The 19,218-nt window shown below is 38.6% G+C and overlaps 1 protein-coding gene across 3 annotated transcripts in view; it reads left to right on the plus strand.

Annotated features, from left to right (window-relative positions):
- The window catches only part of PPP1R1C (protein phosphatase 1 regulatory inhibitor subunit 1C), a 118,219-nt gene extending 99,204 nt beyond the window's left edge, over positions 1-19,015 (plus strand). Inside the window, exons 5-6 of one of the 3 annotated variants that reach the window (XR_012000346.1) lie at positions 15,687-15,847; positions 16,184-19,015. Coding sequence is in view for 2 of the 3 variants with exons in the window: in XM_026018400.2 (XP_025874185.2) it covers positions 10,084-10,172 (89 nt within the window). In the remaining variant the exon portion in view is untranslated. Of the gene's footprint in view, positions 1-10,083; positions 11,267-15,686 lie in introns of those variants that run through there. The other 2 variants (XM_072752102.1, XM_026018400.2) reach the window with 2 other exon arrangements.
- The last annotated feature ends 203 nt before the right edge of the window (positions 19,016-19,218 follow it).

Consider the following 19,218-nt stretch of genomic DNA (forward strand, 5'->3'; position numbering starts at 1 on the left):
AAAAAAAAAAATTTAATGGTTGCCCTAGAATTTGCAATATACGTTTACAAGTCTACTTTTTAAAAAAAGATTTTATTTATTTATTCATGAGCGACACAGAGAGGGAGAGGCAGAAATATAGGCAGAGGGAGAAGCAGGCTCCCCTCAAGGAGCCCGATACAGGACTTGATCCCGGACCCAGGATCATGGCCTGAGCTGAAGGCAGATGCTCAATCGCTGAGCCCCCCGGGTGTCCCTCCAAGTCTACTTTCAGATAACACTATACCACTTCACAGTGTGAATACCTTATAATAATCAATACAATTGATTATTAATAATAATAAATACAATAATACAATACAATAATCTTATTCTCTCTTGTACCTTATATCATCACTGTCATTCATTTCACTGGTATATAAGCATGCTTAAACATATATACCTAACATATATACATAAGCATTCATAATTGAATACATTGTTGCTATTATTATTTTGGAACATCTGCTGTTAGATTAATTAAGAAGTTAACGGTTTTTATTTTACTTTCATTTATTCTTTCATTGATGATCTCCTTTCGTTGTGTAGATCCATGTTGCTGATCTGTTACTTTCCTTGAATCTAAAGAATTTCAAACTTTCTTGCAAGGCAGATCTACTGGCAACAAATTCACTCAATTATTTTTTTGTCTGAGAAAGTCTTCATTCCTCCTTCACTTTGGAAGGATAATTTTACAGGGAACAGGATTATAGATTGCTAGGTTTTTTTCCCGTCAACATTTTAAATATTACTCTTCACTCCTCTCCTGCATAGTTTCAGAGGAGAAGTTGGATGTGATTCTTACCTCTGTTCCACTCCAGGCAAGGTGTTTTTTTTTTCCCCCTCCCTCTGGCTTCTTTCAGTGTTCTCTTTCTGTCCCCGCCCCCTTTTTTTCCTGTAGTTTGAATATTATATACCTAAGTGTAGTGTTTTGGGCATTTATCTTGCTTGGAATTCTCAGCGCTTCCTGGATCTATGGTTTGGTATCTGATGTTAATTAGAAAGAAGTTCTCAAATCATTATGACTTCAAATATTGCCTCTATGTCTTTCTCTCTTTTTTCTCACTCTGGTGTTCCCATTACCTGTATGTTACACCTTTTGTAGTTGTCCCACAGCTCTTGCATATTGTTTTGTATTTTTCTCTTTGCTTTTCAGTTTTGGAATTTTCTACTGTCATCTCTTCAAGCTCAGATGTTCTTTCCCCATCCGTGTGCAGTCTGCTAACAAGCCTGTCAAAGATGTTCTTCATTTTTGTTACAGTGTTTTTGATTGCCAGGGTTTCTTTTTTATTCTTCCGTAGAATTTCCATTTCTCTGCTTATATTATCCATCTGTTCTTACAGATTATCCATTTTTTTCCATTAAAACCCTTAGGATATTAATTATTTTTTTTAAAGATTTTATTTATTTATTAACGAGAGACACAGAGAGAATGGCAGAGACGTAGACAGAGGGAGAAGCAGGCTCCCTGCGGGGAGCTCGATGTAGGACTCCATCCCAGGACCCTGGAGTCACAGCCCGAGCCAATGGCAGATGCTCAACTACTGAGCCACCCAGGCGTCCCTTAATTATGGTTTAAGACACAATTGCTGGTGTGATAATTCTGACATTCCTGTTAAATCTGACTCTGGTTCTGGTGGTTGTTCAATCTCTTCAAACTGTGTTTTTTTGCCTATAGTTGCCTTGTAATTTTTGTGGAAAGGTAAATATGCTTTTACTTGGTAAAAGCAACTGTGGTAAACAGATCATCTTTAGTAATGTGGTGGTAAGGGGTGGGGAGGAAGTGTCCTATGGTCTCTGAGAAGGTCTCGGCCTTTTAGCGAGCCTGTACCTGTGGACCGTAAACCTCACCAGTGCTTCTCAGTCCTCCTTCTCCCCACTTAGGTGGGATAGGATGGCTATAGGGGGTGAAATTCGATATTTCTCTCCCCGCCCCAGGTAGGGTTAGTCTTTAATATAATACCAGAAGGTTAGGCTCTGGTAAAAACCCCCTGAAGCCAACCTTGTTAAGAATAGAATGCTCTGATTTTTAAAATGGCCACTATCTCCTTTACTTTTTCAAAAGCATGAGGAGATTTTTCTCTGATTTTTATTGTGAGAACAGAGTAGAACTCCTGGAGGTAAAATACACAAAACTGTGAGGGCCCCAAACAGCTGCCTTCCCATCCCTGGAGTTTTTAATCTGTCTTGTCCACACTGAGCCTTCAGCCATTCATCAGTTATAGTCCCGGTTTTCCTACCCTGGCACTGATTTCCGCGTGGGTTTCTGCTCGAGCAAACTATGTTCCTCTGTATCCACCTTTCTCTATTTCTATATTTTGGAAGTGGTTTGCTCTGTGACCTTGCTTTTCTAGTAGATCTAAGTTGTTGATTTTTTTCAGCTTGTTTAGCTTTTTACTTTTCAGAATAGAGTGGTGACGTCTAAGCTCTTGCAGCTTGGACCACAGAGTGAGTCTCTGAAAATGCTTTGAAACTCAGATCATGTTGCTCCTCTACTCAAACAAAAACACCAAAAATATCTGTCAGTAGCTTCCCAGGATAACAGCCAAAATGCTTATAACGTCCCCTGAGGTCCCACATTGTCAGCTCCTTCTGCTCCCTGCCTGAGTTCATCTCTCTGAGCTCACCTCCTCCTACTGCCTCGTTCCTGACACGTCAGGCTCGTTGCTGTCCTTTGACCAGGGCAGACATGCCTCAGACAAAGCCTTTACAATTCTTGTTCCATTTGCCTGGGACGGTCTTCTAGGTAACTCCACAACTCATTCCTACCTTCTTTAAGGCCGGTCAGGGTCATTTCTCCTTGTGAGGAAGCTCTTTTGTTCTCACAAGGTTTCTCAGTGAGATTAGAATCAGAGCTGGATGATTTGGTTCGGGGCATATATTGGCATCAGGCTATGGTGGCCTATAGAGACACTGCTTCACCAGAAAACTGCCCTGCCTGGAAGACAGAACCTTCTAAAATGCCAGCACAGGACCTCCTCCAATGGGCATGCTTAAAAAAACCCAGACAGCATTAGCTTCTGTGGCTGTAAATGCAACTCCCCTTTCGTTACTTTATTTTTAGTGCTTTCAAGGCTAACCACTGACTCCTGCTGATTGATGCATTCTTTATTTTGGACATGCTATTGTGTTCAATCAATGGCAGTCAAGTCTTGCAAGCTAGGGAGCCCTTCTGTCCCTTTCTAAAGTGAAATTGCTCAACACATTTAGCTCCATTATATGTAGGCTTAAAAATTTAACTCTATTTCTGAGTTCATAGGGAATGCATTAGCTTAGAAGCAAAAAGGGGTATTAGAAGGGCACTTGACTGTAGAGGGCAAAAGAGGCACTCAGTCTATCAAAGTGATTCTCTTCCTAGGCTGAGCACAGGATTCTCGCAAAAGCCTGGCTCCTACCTCATACTTACTGACAAAGAGGTGGGCACTTTACATTTTAAAACTAAGCTGCTCTCCAAAGACAGTATTTGAATTCACACTTCTAGCAAACAGTATGTAAGTATACCTCCTCCCCTACCTTCTCCTTCATATTTGCTGCTAAATCTTTTACCTAGGGTTTGCTCTTGGGCAAGAGCTCTGGTGAAATATGTCATAGTAAAAATATACTTAAGTTATATAATACTTGCAAATGGTTATGAATATCACATAAACACGCTGCCCCTGTTTCTGTGTATGGCGAAGAGAGAAGCATATCATACATTTACCCTCTCCAGGAAAAAGCTTCCCCAAGTGATAGGGTATTACATGAAGTGACCACGTGTTGATTTGTAGTTTATGTTAACTGACCGGTCACCATATTAGAGCAGAGACTGACTGTGCTGTGTGTACGTAATTTACTTCAGATAAAGTAGAAAGGGATAGATTTAGAGTGAGTTGAGGACATGATAATGTGTTTAGCTTTGAAATGAAATCAATATGTCTCTTGATCTCTGTGACCCTAAGTGTATTAACGTATAGCTATGCATTATAAATGAATGACAAGAAGATTAAACAAAATACATGTGAAAGCATTTTGGGAAATGGAAAGCACATTTTCAGTCTGAGAGATGATGGGCCCCGCTGTACCATATTATAGGTTACCATATTATAGGTACCATATTATAGGTTATATGTAACCTATAATATACATCCTTCAAGTATATCTAGCACAGATGAGTATTTTGATAAGATTTGAAGGGTCAACTCACAAGGAACCATTAGAAAATCATCTTTCGGGGATCCCTGGGTGGCGCAGCAGCTTAGCGCCTGCCTTTGGCTCAGGGCGCGATCCTGGAGACCCGGGATAGAATCCCACATCAGGCTCCCGGTGCATGGAGCCTGCTTCTCCCTCTGCCTGTGTCTCTGCCTCTCTCTCTCCCTCTGTGACTATCATAAATAAATAAAAATTAAAAAAAAAAAAAAAAAGAAAATCATCTTTCTAGGGCCACTGAAATCACTCTTTGGTACATAGGAGGCCTTCAGAAAATGAATGGCTATTAATTGTATTTTGCAAATAGTTTTTTTTTTTATCTAGAACTCAGACTTGCTGTTTCCCTTACTCTATCCAGTGTATTGCTCAGTAAATAGCCCTCCAAATTAATATCTCCCAAGTTGGAGCTCTTTTTTTCCCATATCAGCACTCTCCAAATGTATTATCTGTAGTACTAGTATGAAACATATATTCACAGAGTTAACTTCATTTACGTATACATCATCACCCCTTGACCTACATCCTCTTCTGACCTGTAGTTGTGTCTCTCCTATGCTCAACACACGGTAGGGGCTTTATTACTTCCTGATATTTAACTCATATTGCTTGATGACTACTATGTCTCACCTCCCAGACTAGACCATGATGTGTTTTCTATGTCTTCCAGAGTCCTGTCTTAGGTTTGAGCACAGCAGAGAGAAAAAGTGCTTTTCTGATACGCTGAACATTATTTGGAACTTGGTTCTATTCTGGGAATGTTCCTGGGTGAGATTAAATTCTATATCTTTCCAATTCCAGATTCTGTTAAAAACAGTAACAGCTACAACAACAAAAGACTGACAAGTTACATCTAAAACTATCAGCCACGTAAAGTTCTTTCAAGGAACGTGATACTAAAAAAAGGCCCTTATGACCTGGTCGCCTGGTTTTCCTTCAGGTTTTAACTTGGGAAAAGGTCAATGACTGGGCAAGATTGAGTCCTGGTGACCCAGATGAAGAGCCCCCAGTAGGAATTAGGGGCCAAGATTTGTGTCCCAGCTTAGCCAAAGGCTGCTGTGTGAATTTAAGCAAATCACTTTGCTATCTGAAATTGCTCCTTCATCTTGAAGCTAAAGAGATTAGATCAGGATTCATATTCACAATTATTTGTGGGTCAGAGACCCCTCTGAGATTTTGCTGAAAACTATGGGCCTTTTTCCCCAAAAAAGCACAAATACGTCTATAAATAGAATGCCAAGAGGGTCAGAGGCTCTGTAAAATCCACCCACATATTCCCTAGCGGACTTTAGAATGATTTTCAAGGTCTAAAGTATGTGGTTGAAAAAAAAAAAAAAGAATCCATTTGCATTTGTTACTCCCAGTGTGAATTAGTTTTAAAATGTGTATTTGAGCCATTTATGTCATTCGAAGTCATAATTACTTTTTTGTAATTTCAAGTACTTACAGCAAGAGCAAATTTTTCAGTAGAAAAAAAAGATCTCTTTTGTGGATTAATAGCATCTCAGGGTCAGCGAGGTGGTCAGTCCCTCCTGCTACACAGTGCAGGCCTCCTTCTATGACCCATCTCAGAGACAGACGTGTAGCTGAGACTTGAACCCATGCGGTGATGAGGGCTCACTCACGTTTATTGCTGGGCAAAGAGTTTCAGAATTGTCTTGTCTTTTTTGAGTTAAATCTGCCCTCCCCACGTAAATGTCTGCTATTGACCCTATTTCTGCCCTCAGGAGCCACATAAATTTTAATTCTTTTTCCAGTCTGTTAGGAATTCAATGGCAGCCTCTTTTGTCCTCTGTTAATTTTCTCTATGCCAGACATTCCAGTTTCAAGTACAATTGTTCTAGAAAAGTGACTTCATAAGACTACTTTTAATCTCAATTTCCTTCTTCAATGGAACTCTTGAAACAGCCCATAATTAGGCAGCATATTCCAGAAAAGGTCTGACAAACACATGGTTGGGCAGTAATTCCTTAAACTGCTGACTGCTGTGAGAAGTGCTGCCCACGCCACCAAGAGCCTGGTCCCTAAACAGGTGACTCTGCTGGGTCATGTTGGAATTGTGGTCACCTGAAACTCCTTTATCATCCATGGCGCTGCCCTCATTCTCCGTTGTTTTAGAAGCAAAGTCACCTTCCTAAACACAAACCCCCTGCTCACCTGCACCTTACCCACATCAGCCTCTTCCCACCTCTTGCACAGCTTTTGGAAAGCTAGTTTTGTCTCTCATCATGCCTTCTTTCCCTCCAAGTGCTGTGTTATCTACCAATGTAAATAAGCCTGCCTCCCCCCTCCCCCCCCAAATTAATTGATAAACATTGACCGGCAGTTGCCAAATACAATCTTCCCTCTGTGGATTCATTATTCATGATTCTTCACTCAGTCACTTCACAGCTTCATCCAACTGCGTGATCTGCAGAATGGAGAAGAGTGGGAAGATTATGTCCTGTTGGGGCAACATTAATTTCTTTCCTTTTCTTCTTTTATTCAGTCTAGTTTCCTTTCCTCAAACTCTGTTGCTTTTTTTTTTTTTTTCATTTCTTCATGTGTTTCTATTGCACATCTTGGTCTTATATTTGTTTCCTTTTCCCGTGTTCCTTGGCTACAGGGGATGAAGCTCCGTTGTGTTCTTTGGGATCTCTGCCCTCTGCCTGTGTGCCGGGCTGGCTGAGTCGGCTGGTCCCAGGAGGCTCTCTGCTGTGTGCTGGTGGGAGTCAGTCCCCTGCAGGCAAAGTGTTTAAATACATGCCTGTAGCATTCAGCAGGGGAGGAGGCTCTGAGGATTTTCTCAAACCCCCCAGACCCAGTTATTTTCTTCCAACTCCACAATTGCATTAATATTAAATGGAAGTCCAAAGAAAATATAGGCACAAATTTATGTGTGTTTGGACATAGGAGGAGGGCATGGGGAGACAGAAATTATCAGATAATCCTCACAGACCTCACACTGTAATTTTACTACTATTTCATCTGTAACCAAACAATATTACTGATAGGAAAAAAAGATTGAAAACGCAAAGTAACCGACTGTCCATTAGCCAATGGAAAGATGACATGAATGTAAATTGCTTTGAGAACCAAAGAATGTGTGGGTCTGCAGAGATGTTCATGTTACCAACTCCTGTCTCATCAAATCTTTCACCTAGAAATAGTTACTGTCATACTTGAAAAAAGCTAAGGAAGACATCTTCCAAGGTTTGCCCAAGTGAGTGATTTTACTTTTAAAAAGCTTTCCTCATTTAAATGTGTGACCATTATTGGGTTATAAAATAGATTAAATGTAGGTCAGGATAAGCATGTAGGCCTATACTCAAGTAAGGGAAGTAGTTAACGGTTTAGTAACTTGGTCTTCTTGGTTACCATATTTTCATAATGCTTGAGCCCCTCAAATGAACAAATCAATGTTGCCATTAAGTTACTAACTCTAATTTAAATAAAACTGTCTTGGGATCCCTGGGTGGCGCAGCGGTTTGGCGCCTGCCTTTGGCCCAGGGCGCGATCCTGGAGACCCGGGATCGAATCCCACGTCAGGCTCCCGGTGCATGGAGCCTGCTTCTTCCTCTGCCTGTGTCTCTGCCTCTCTCTCTCTCTCTCTCTCTCTGTGACTATCATAAATAAAAAATAAATAAATAAATAAATAAATAAATAAATAAATAAATAAATAAAACTGTCTTAAACACAACTTTATTACTCTGTAGTTACCTTGTGGATGAAAGGGATGAGCTCTGGAGGTCATAGAACCCTCCCCAATTGAGAGAGGTACAGACAATTTCAGCTTAGGAGAGTGACAGGTGGCTGAATGATTATTGTGCTTTAATATGTCAGAGGGAATCCCAACATTGTCTAAGCAAGGTTTATAGGTACTGCAAACCTATAACAAGTCCTAGAGAATGACAGGAAAATATTTGTCAATATCCAAAAAGGCTAAAGGTGAACATGAGTTAGGGTCTCATACTGAGGAAATATGATGTGTCATAACTTATCTTAAAACTACACCATCCTTATGACCTTGAACAAATCCCTTACCGTCTTCAAGTCTAAATTTTACCATCCAGGTATTTCTGTCATAGGTTTAGTGAGGTCTAGTACTAAGACTCTAGCAGAGTCACTGATTGGGTACTTACTGAATAAATGAGCTCCCTTACCTTCTCAACATTTAGATCTCCCCTTCCCATGCTGTTATTTATAATAATATAAAATAAATTCCATTTGTTAACAATAAATGTCTCTCTACAGTTTTGGGTCAACAGGAATTGTGAGTGATCTGTGCTTGTGGATGAAATCAAAGTATTTAAATATTATTACAACTGATCAAATATTTTTGCAAGATAATCCACCAAGCCCAAGGATGTCATTCTTTGCCAAACAGCACTCTGAGGCTTGCTGACTGCAGTGCATGCAAATCTACACTTTTTTTTGAGTTTCTTTGTTTCATAACAAACATGAGCAGTGACTTCCTTTCATTCATCAATTCTAACTGGAATATTTTTCAGGGACACTTAGAAAAATCTCATAAACCCATTTTCTAAAATACAAAATTTTTCATGTTCAGTAGCAATGCGTGGAGTGTCCACTGGGATGGTGTTTTTACAGAACAGACCCAAGTGAAACAGAAGGTGATTTTGTAGATTTTGAGTATGGTTGTGGTAGTTGCCTTCTGGTTTATACTCCCAAATGTGAAATTTTGAAAAAGAATAGGCCAAAGACACATACAAACTTACTTATTATTGTATCAGTCATTTGCTCAATCAGTATGAGGGAGTGCATACCGTCTGCCAGGTATTGTGCCCGGGACCCCGAACTGAAAGTGTATAATTTTGGCATTCCATTAATTGTTTATGGCATTTAAGGTAAAGTATCTGCCACAAATTTAGTAAGGATGTTGGAATGCCCAGTTTGGTTCCCACACTCATGATATTGGTGAAGTTCAATGTTTCATGGATGAAACATTTGCTCCAATGAGAAAGATATGTAAACAAATCAGTTCTATAAGGCAATTGATACAAGACAAAGTGATCCAAGAGCAGTAGGGAAACATGAGAAAAACCTAGCCAAGTCCGCTTGGGGAACTAGAAGAGCCTTCACAGAGGAGCAAGCTGAGGCAGAGACATGAATAGGGGATGATGGGGTGGGTGAGTAGGAAGCTCCTTGGCAGTGAGAAGAGAAAGAGAAGAGCATGGAGGCTTGAAGGAGCCTGGAGCGATCAAGGAATGTGCGGGAGTAGGTTGGTGTCCTTCACTCCTAACCCATAAATAACTGTGGAAGGGGAAGCAGGAAGGCCTGGGACGGTAGGGAGGGCCCAGATCTACAAGCCTGTGTGGCCGGCAGAGGTGTGCCAGGGTTTTGCCTCTCTGTGGGCTGTGGGGGAAGTTACTGAAGAATTTTGTATACAGAAGTTTCGTAATCAAATGAATATGTTCTTATTCTTGAAGGAGACTAACAATATTGTGATTCTTTTGTTGTTTACAAGTTACAGGCATGGCACACACACCCCTTTGTTCCTAGGGGTTTCTTCAGTGGTTCTCGTTGTAATGGAATTCAGGGATGCCAAAAGAAATATTTGAACTAAATGATATATCAGAATTATGATAAGAGCCTGTGAGCACATTTTTAGTTAACAGGTTTTTAATAGGCTGTGATGCAATTCTTAATGGAGAAGATTTAATTATAAAGGAAGCCCGTCTCCAATGGAAATTTGGCTGGGTGTGTTTTTATTTCTCCTTGAATTAAAAGGTTTATATAGGGTTAGATGGTTGAAATTCTTGGAGAAAACACGTATACACCAGGGCAAACTTTCCACTCACTTTCTTTATTTCTTGCAGCAAAGCACTGAATCTGCTAGAAATAAATTTCACTTATATAGAGCATAATTTTTTATAATTTCAGGGGTTAAGCATCTGAAAGGCCAGAATGAATCAGCATTCCCTGAAGAAGAAGAAGGTGTAAACGAAAGAGAGGAGCAGTGGGAACATTAATTACGGGTCTGCAGCAAGAAGGCTTCTTGGGAATAACTGAACTATTAACTTTCTGAATATCCCATGGAAGGCCACTGCTTGACTTCCAGAAGCATTCTCCACCTCTGCTCTCCACACTCATACAGTAGTAATACACCTCCTGGGAAGCTCTCCTTGATTGAACTTTAGAACTAAGTACAGATTGTGCGAAATTACTTCCAATTAAAGAATAAACATTTATTTTATGGTGATTTTTCTTTTTAATGATATCTGCATAGACATTTGCAAACATGTGAGTGTTCTAACTTTAATAACTGCCCAGCTTAATCCCTGATGTCCTACTGATGTGGTCTGCCTTCTAAGGTCAAATGTAAATAGCTTCACTTTAAGAGTAAAAAATAAATATTAAATACATTTAGACATGAGTGTGTGTCTGGGTTTAACTTACAGAGGAATGTTTAATGAAACTTTTAAGTTAAGATTGGCATTTATCATGTTTCTGTATACAGAACGGTACGTGGTATTTATTTCAAAATGATGAAGAAATGTCCAATTTCATGATTCAAAAGATTATAATATAATGGTCTTTAGATATTGAACATCCGTTTCCCTCCAACATGCTAATGGTTAAAGGACTGCAAAATTCTCATTTTTCTGAGCTGTGAGAGAGATATTTGCCAGCATCTCCACTAGGTATTATGAAACAAAAATGCTAAATCTAAAATAAAATATGCCCAAATCTCCCCTTCCACTTTTTTTGGCTATTACTTGAAATGCGAGCTATTTCCTATTGCATTTTAAGAAATCATTAGAATTTTATAAATCTATTATTATCAAATAAGAAATTCCATTATTCCATGCATATAGTTATTCATTAATTCAATAACTATTTTTAATGAGTTTACCTCCACCAAACGACTTTTTTTCGGGTTATAAAAATAAAGGAAAGATAATTTCTCATCCTTACAACTGGCAGAGAAGATAAAGCATCAGCATAAAGCAGGTTTTCCAGGACAGTACACACATATTTATTGAAGAGGACTTTTGGTTTTTAAAGTTCTGGCTTTGGGCAGCCCGGGTGGCTCAGAGGTTTAGGGCCACCTTTGGGCCAGGGCGTGATCTTGGAGATCCGGAATTGAGTCCCACGTCAGGCTCCCTGCATGGAGCCCGCTTCTCCCTCTGCCTATGTCTCTGTGTCTCTCATGAATTTATTTATAAAATCTTTGAAAAAAAAAAGTTCTGGCCTCCAGGACAATACTAATTATTTTTTAAAGATTTTTATTTACTTATTTATTTTAGAGAGAGCTCGTGCATGAGCAGGGGGAGGGGCCGAGGGGGACGAAGAGAGAAAGAATCTCAAGCAGACTCTGTGCTGGGCGTGGAGACTGATGCAGGGCTCCACCTCACAACCCTGAGATCATGACCTGAGTGGAAAGCAAGAGGGGGTCAATTTAGCTGACTGAGCCACCGAGGCATTCCATTAATTGTTTATGGCATTTAAGGTAAAGTATCTGCCACAAATTTAGTAAGGATGATGGAATGCCCAGTTTGGTTCCCACACTCATGATATTGGTGAGGTTCAATGTTTCATGGATGAAAAAAATGAAAATATTTCTCAGAAGTCAGTAAAGAGGGAAATTAAGACTGGAAGGAAAAAAATGTGAAATCCACTGTGGAATGTTATATCAAGATTCAAAGAAGTAAAACTATCGTTTTTATCTTTAATGCAAGCTTTATAATATAGAGATTAAGAGAAATATGTGAATCAGACAATGCATTAGAGATAACAATCATTTTTCTTAGTATCTTTTCCTCAAGAAAATAAATGCAAAACTCATGGATAAGTAGTATCACCAAGTATGAATGAGTACTCTGGTTCCAAGGGTCTTTCCTCCTTCATGTCCTCCTTCTTCTTCCTTCCTTCCTTCCTTCCTTCCTTCCTTCCTTCCTTCCTTCCTTCCTTCTTTTGTTCCTTCCTCCCTTCTTTCCTTCCTCTCCTCCTCCCCACCCCACTCCTAGCCTTTTATGGTTTTTTTTGTTGTTTTTAAGCCAGTTTCAGTCAATACTTTCTGGAGTTTCTAGATCACCTGCTGTGACTATTTGATTTCCTAAATTTCTTTCTACTTAAAACATGATTAAGGCACAGATTTGTTTTACATGATTTTTTAATTATTTGTGTTTGGAAAACATTCTGATAGCACTTGAGATTGAGATACCCAAGGTGCTAAAAAATAAAGTTTGCTCTTCTCTTTCCTTGAACACACTTTCAATTTTTTTCTTTTCTTTTCTTTCTTTCTTTCTTTCTTTCTTTCTTTTTTTTTTTTTTATTCAGACAAAAGAAACCAAAGCTTTTGCTGACTTTGTAACATCATTTGGGTAAATAAATAGCATGGCTTCTGGATTCTTCTGTTCTCTATTAAAAACACAAAAATATAAAAATTAAAAGCATAAGTTTTCCTTAGGAAATGTTGCTTTATTCCATTCTGTTCTCTACTCTCAAAACAGAGATTACAATTAAAAGCATAAGTTTTCCTTGGGAAATATGTTGACTTTCTCAGAAATCTGAAGGAAGCCAGCTGAGATAATGGCTTTTCAGTTTCCTTTTCACACAATTATAGTTTACAACAAATTTTTTTCAAGAAGACAACTTGGCTTCAGTTTGGCTGAATGGTTAAAGAAACTTTCTGAACAAAACAAAACAAAAACTTTATCTTTCTCAGACACATTTATAATATAATAGTTAGTAGATGAGCTTTGAGTCGCTTCAGCTTGGGTTCAAATTCAACCTCATTCAAATTTTAGACTCAGTTACTCCATTTGTAAAATGGGTACCACCATACTTACCCCTATGGGTTACTGTAGAAATTAAATAAGATACATTAAAATGCTTAGTCTAGCTTAACGAGCATTTAATAACTGGTGCCTATTATTATGATCAGGGTGGGAAAGGACCTGATGCTATCTATCCAAGCCTTACCCAAAACACGATCCTCTTCAACATCACAGACCAGTGGTTGATCCCCTCCCTTCTTTAATAACACCAGCTGAACCCCAAACCCAGCCACAGAGCTCTGTTCTCTGTGTGAACTCTTTTTCCTGTCCTTCACCTCCTTGATCACAGCCATTCAACCCTGTGATGTCATCTCATACATGGCCTCATCTCTATGTAAAAGACCACCAGGTCCTCCCAACCTTTCTCATCATCCTGGCCACTTGCTATGGATCCTCTTTAATTGTGTATACCGAATCTAAGAAAGGTTATGTCAGGTAGATATGTTGGGTTTTTTCCCTAATCTCCCTAAACATGAGAAACCGAAGCATAGAGTGTGTCAGGGCAGAGCAGAATTCTAGGCCAGGGTTCTTTCTACTAGACAGTAATATTGTAAGCCTCTTTTCTTCCCAGAGTGGGCCAGGGTAAGGGTCTTTATAAAAAACAAAATTCTGAGACTTTTTCTGTTCTTAAAAGTGTTTTCACCATCCATTTTAAATTTTAATTCAGTTATGGCAATGTTTTCTACATTGTGGAAACTGATTATTTTGTGTCGGTAAGGGACAAATTACTTTTATTTTTATATTTATAAATTGTCATAATACATATTAGAAAAGACACTATTGGTGCTCCAAACCCATGATTTTATAGCTATTATTGCTTACGATGAGAAGTAGGCAAAGGAGAGAACTCAAAGGAGCCTGGGAATTTGAGGAAAAACGCTGGGGAAAGCAAACTAAAATGGTTTTGGATTTATCTTCATTTTTTGTTTCTTACTGTACAAATAGGACTTAGCATCTTTTCCCTTTTGTGTTATGTTTAGTAACAAGGACCCTAATGTGAAGGAATGAGCACAGTGAACCCTAGAAGTATATGTCACTAGGATGAGAATCTTAGAAGGAGAAGAATATTAGAATATGTTTGGCAAATGATTCATCATCATTATTCAGAACAAGTATTTGACAGCAAATAATAGAAAACCCTGCAAACAATAGCATACAGGCTTATTTATGTCATGCGATTAAACATCCAGGACTAAAATTGTGGCTCAGGACTCCAATGGGCATACAGACACTTTTCATCTTCCTTAATATTCTCAAAAGTTGTAACTTCATGCTCCCAAGAGAGCTGCTGCTCCAGGCATCCAATCTGTTCTGAGCAAAAAGAATAGTGGGAAGAGAAAGGCAAAGAATGTAGCAGAGAAGCAAAGCTATCTCAGAGCCCCCAACTTCTGTCTTACGGACCAGAGCTGTGCCACAAGACCAGCCCTTGATGCAAAGGACTTGGAGAAAGTAAATATTTTAAATATTTATTTATTTATTTTGAGAGAGAGTGTGTGTGCACGTGCACATGCATGCAGTGGGAGGGGCAGGGGGAGAAGGAGAGAGAATCTCAAGCCGACTCCCTGCTGAGCATGGAGCCTGATGTGGAGCTCGGTCTCACCCCTTGCCCCTGCCCCGAGATATGACCTGAGCAGAGAAATCAAGAGCCAAACATTTAACTGATTGAGTCATCCAGGTGCCCCAAAAGTATTTTAAACCAGGAACCTTGTGACCTTCCAACTCAGTTAAGGTTCTCTTTGTAAGTTTTGAAGTGACCATCATATCAGCTGAGCAACGAGCAATATCTGCTTCCCAAATGAACAAAATTCAGGGAATTTCTTCTTCCCTGGGGTATCCAAAGGAAGTATAGACTATTCAATACATGTCGAAGAGTTAAAAATATTAATACTTACTAGGTATTTTTGCTATTTAAAGTGCATAAATTAGGTTAGTGTTTATGATAGGTGGTAGTTAGATAGGAAAATTCAGATGCCCTGAATTATTCTACAGTATTTTTCCTGGGATAATTTGGTGTCCATTATAAAAGGGTGTTCTAGAAACAAGAGACCAATATTCTAGTTTATTATTCAGTAAATACATATGAATGAATGCTGAGGACACAGGTATTACTAAGATAGTTAAAGTCCTCAAATCCATGGATGTGTATTCTAGTGTTTGAAGACTGCTCATATTCATGTGAATTAATACGTAAATTATTATTAATAATAAATAAATGAAATCATGCCACATAGTGATACATTCCTGGAAGGAAATAGAATGAGGTGATATGGTGGGGTGCCTGGGTGGCTGACTCCGTTAGACATCTGACTCTTGATTTCGGCTCAGGTCATGATCTTAGAGTTGTGAGATCGAGCCCTATGTTGGGCTCCCCACTCAGCGTGGAGTCTGCTTCAGATTCTCTCTCCCTCTGCCTCTGCTCTTCCCCACCCTTGTGCTTGCGTGCCCATGTGCACTGCTCACTCGCTCTCTCTCTCAAAATAAGTAAATAAAATCTTTAAGAAAAAAAAAAGAATGAGATGATGTTGGCACAGGATGGCATCTCCTCGTTGATCATAGCTGTGTGACATTGGGGAAACCCTTCAATCGAAATGGGCTCCAGTTTTCTGAAGAGTCAAATATAGTGATACGAGTAGGTGGATCAGAGGATCCTAGGAGGCTCCTTCCCACTCTGAGATCTGTGTCTCCCCTCTGATTCTCTTTCAGGAACTGCAGACATGCAGCAAAGGAGAAAAGAAGAGACAGGAATAGACAGAAAAGAGCAGCATTAAGAGAGAATGGAATCAGAAGAGGAAGGGGTATCTTTGTATGGTTGTATGACAGTCAACAGGACAAAATTGTTGTCATTAAGAAATATACACCCATATGTACGTATGTATTTAGCAACGTTAGCATTGTAACCAATTATATTTTCTGTCTTTTAAAACTTCCCCTTAGAAGATGACCTAAAAAAATGGTGATCGTTTTTTCATTTGTGGTTGTGGTAGTGTTTTCCTTAAGATTTAAACGTCCTTGCAAGAAAAATTTCCTCCTACAAATCACTAATTGGATAATTTACTCTATCCTAGCACTCAGGCTTTGTTGCTATTAAGTCGCATACCAGATTTTTCCCTTTACAGAGATTTATGTGACATGGTATGAAATTCTCTGGAACTTTTCCACGGGGTTCTGGAATAGTTTGTTGTTTTACTTTTCTCCACCAGGTGCAAAATGGGTTGATAACAACCAGAAGCTGACTTGTCAGTGCTGTTGTGCTCCAGTGGGAGCTTGGAAAAATACCAACACAAAACCACCACCACCACCACCACCACCAGCAGCGTCACCTCCACCTGCATCATTGTGTGTTATTTTCTCCCTCTTGGATCGCCTTCTGAAGCACTTTAGATATTTGATGCATAAATATTGACATGTTTTTCAGAAAATTTTCCTTTGTTTTATTTATTTTTCTGATTATTTATGCTATTCTATGTGCCAAGTTCTTCCTTTTGGTTTTATTTTTTCTCTACTACTAAAAGGGAGATCTTGAATTTGGGTAACTTTTAAGTGATTCATTTTTTTTTTTCTAAGTCTGGAATCTGAGCCTTCCTTTACAATAGAGAAGCTTTCAAATATATTTCCTTTTTTCTTTTCAAATTTCATAATATTTATTTACTCTTCTGTTTCTTTTTCAAATCCATTGGTCTTGATTCAGTTTAGTTCCACCAATACCTATTGATAATTTACTACACACTGACCATATTTCAGTTATAAAAATGTAAAGGATATTATTGTTGCTCCCCTCCTGCCAGTTAATATCAGTTCAGTTCTTTATAATTAATAAAGTGGCCTCATCTATGTTTCTCAGTTAATAATCACATTAAATATATATGACAGTTAGGATTCAGTTTATAGATCAGAGAACTGGAGTCCAAGGAAAATAAATGGCCCTAAACGAATTAATAATCCAGCAAACCCTTTTACTAGCTGATGTTCTTTTTGAGAAATTGTGATACTTTTTAGGATGGCAAAGCCCATCTTCCTTAGAAACCAGAGCTTTTTGCATTTTCTTAGAGTGTCTTGTAGACTGCATTCTACATTTCAGACCTAAAAGCACGGGGGTGGGAAGGGGTGGGGGGGTGGGTGGGAATAATTTTGTTAGAGGTGCTGGAATGGAAAGAAGCACCTGAGTTCTACTTCAATTCTTTGATATTGACCTCAAACTAAAATGACCTTTGTCCAATAAAAGAGGCAAATTTGAAACTCCTTTTAAACTACGTGACTCACTTAAAAATATTTTTTATATGTAAATCTGTGCTTTAAAAAAACAATCTTTAATATTTAAAAAGTAGGAGAGAATTACTGAGTTTATGCCACTGTTGGGTACAATCTTTTCTTAAAGAAAAAGGCAGTGATCTTTTTAAGTTTCTTTTCCTTGATTTATAATAAATTGAAAAATCATCTTACAAATTGCTATTTTTTGTTATGGCCTTCCCCTTTCTCTACACCCCTGTCCCCAGGATCTGAAGAATACTAATTTTTACTTACCACTCCCAGATTTGTATTACCCAAAAAGTAAAAATAATATAAACAAGCATAATTACCATAGACTTAAATGCATAATTGTGAAATAAAGTATGGCTCTTATGGCATTAGAAAACAGTATGTTACTTAATGAGGAACCACAGAGAACATTCTAACTGCTGCTCTCCTCAAGCTAACTGAGAAATCAATTTATTGATATTTCAAAATCCCTTTCTTTTCTCAAGAGTAACGATAGGGTTCAGGACCCACCACTGCAAAAACACAGCACCTTGGCAGTGAATATTGTTGGCTGAAGGAGTTTGAGAAAATGGCAGAAGCAGGAAGGTCAGCTTCCCTCTGCCCTTCTCCCTGAAATGGGCCATAGAACCCTCACGTGAGAAGTGCTTTATGCCCAAAAGAGAGGAGCACCCTTGTCTCTGAAGACAAAGGGACTCAAAGGAGAATCCAAACAAGCACTTATCCTCTCTAAGTTCCCCCAGTTTACTGCACTGACCTCATACTCCTTAACTCATCTTGGTCTTCCACGACCGACCCCATTCTTCCTCAACCCTAGCACAAAACACTCAGATCTGTTTCTTTGGATCTTCATTTCCTGATGAGGGCTCCCATGTCATGTGAAACTTATATTAAGTAAATCTGTATGCTTTTTTCCCTATTATTCTGTCTTTGTCAGTTTAACTTTTCAGACCCAGCCAGAAACCTTTTATGGCTCCTACAGTAGCAAAGGCATAGCATGGGCTTAATATGAATCAAAATGATGGGATGATAAGAACCTAAAAAAAAAAAAGCTCATAGCTGATTGACCATCTCTCTAATAATTGCAGGAGAATATCTTCTCTTTCTTCTTTATTTTTTAAAGAGACTGGCATTTGCCGAGGCACTGTCGTAGATGGGCAGGTTACGTGACACTTCCCTGCAGCATAAATTCTGTGGATGTTTCTCTAATCATACTAATTACATTACCAGATGTTCTCATCTTTCTTCTTTTGCCTTAATGGGACATGAATTTCCTATTTTGAAATTGCCACTTATGTGTTATATTTGTCAAGTGTTTTAAACACTATCTGGTCCTTTATTTGCTTTTGAAAACACTCAAGTGGTCTAAAACTTGAACTTGACGTGAAGGCCAGGGATGACCGGGGTAGGGGTTATACTGTTAATTATACTTCTACTAACTATACTGTACTAGCGCAGTTATCTTGGACTTTCACAGGATGCCAGGCTTGAGCTATCTATTTTCATTGTCACTATAAATAGAGTTTTCATAGGAAGCAGTTCACTGGAACAAGTTATTTCGCTGGAACCCATTGCTAGCTAAATGAGATTCTTAAAAATAATTCTTAAGAGTATGGGCAGAGAAGTATTAGAAATTAGACATTGTCATCATAAACTACCAAAAGCTGGGTTGGTAGAAGATAATCTAATGCAATGTTCTGGGGGAAAATAATTGCCAAAATCAATAAATTTTGATTTAAACTATAAATAAATTTGAATGCTTTTCTCCTTTTAATGAATTACTGTTTACAAATCTTTTTTCTTTCATTGTGTAATGTGGAGTTAAAATATTTTTTTCTGTTAAGGAATATAATTATATATATATATATATATGAGTGTGCGTGTGCAGAATTTATACATATGTGTGTATACATGCATATGTACACATATGTATATACAAAATACATGTGTACAAATGCATATGTATAAGGTAACTGCTGAA

This window comes from Vulpes vulpes, chromosome 3 (assembly GCF_048418805.1).
Source record: "Vulpes vulpes isolate BD-2025 chromosome 3, VulVul3, whole genome shotgun sequence".
Taxonomy (NCBI): Eukaryota; Metazoa; Chordata; class Mammalia; order Carnivora; family Canidae; genus Vulpes; species Vulpes vulpes.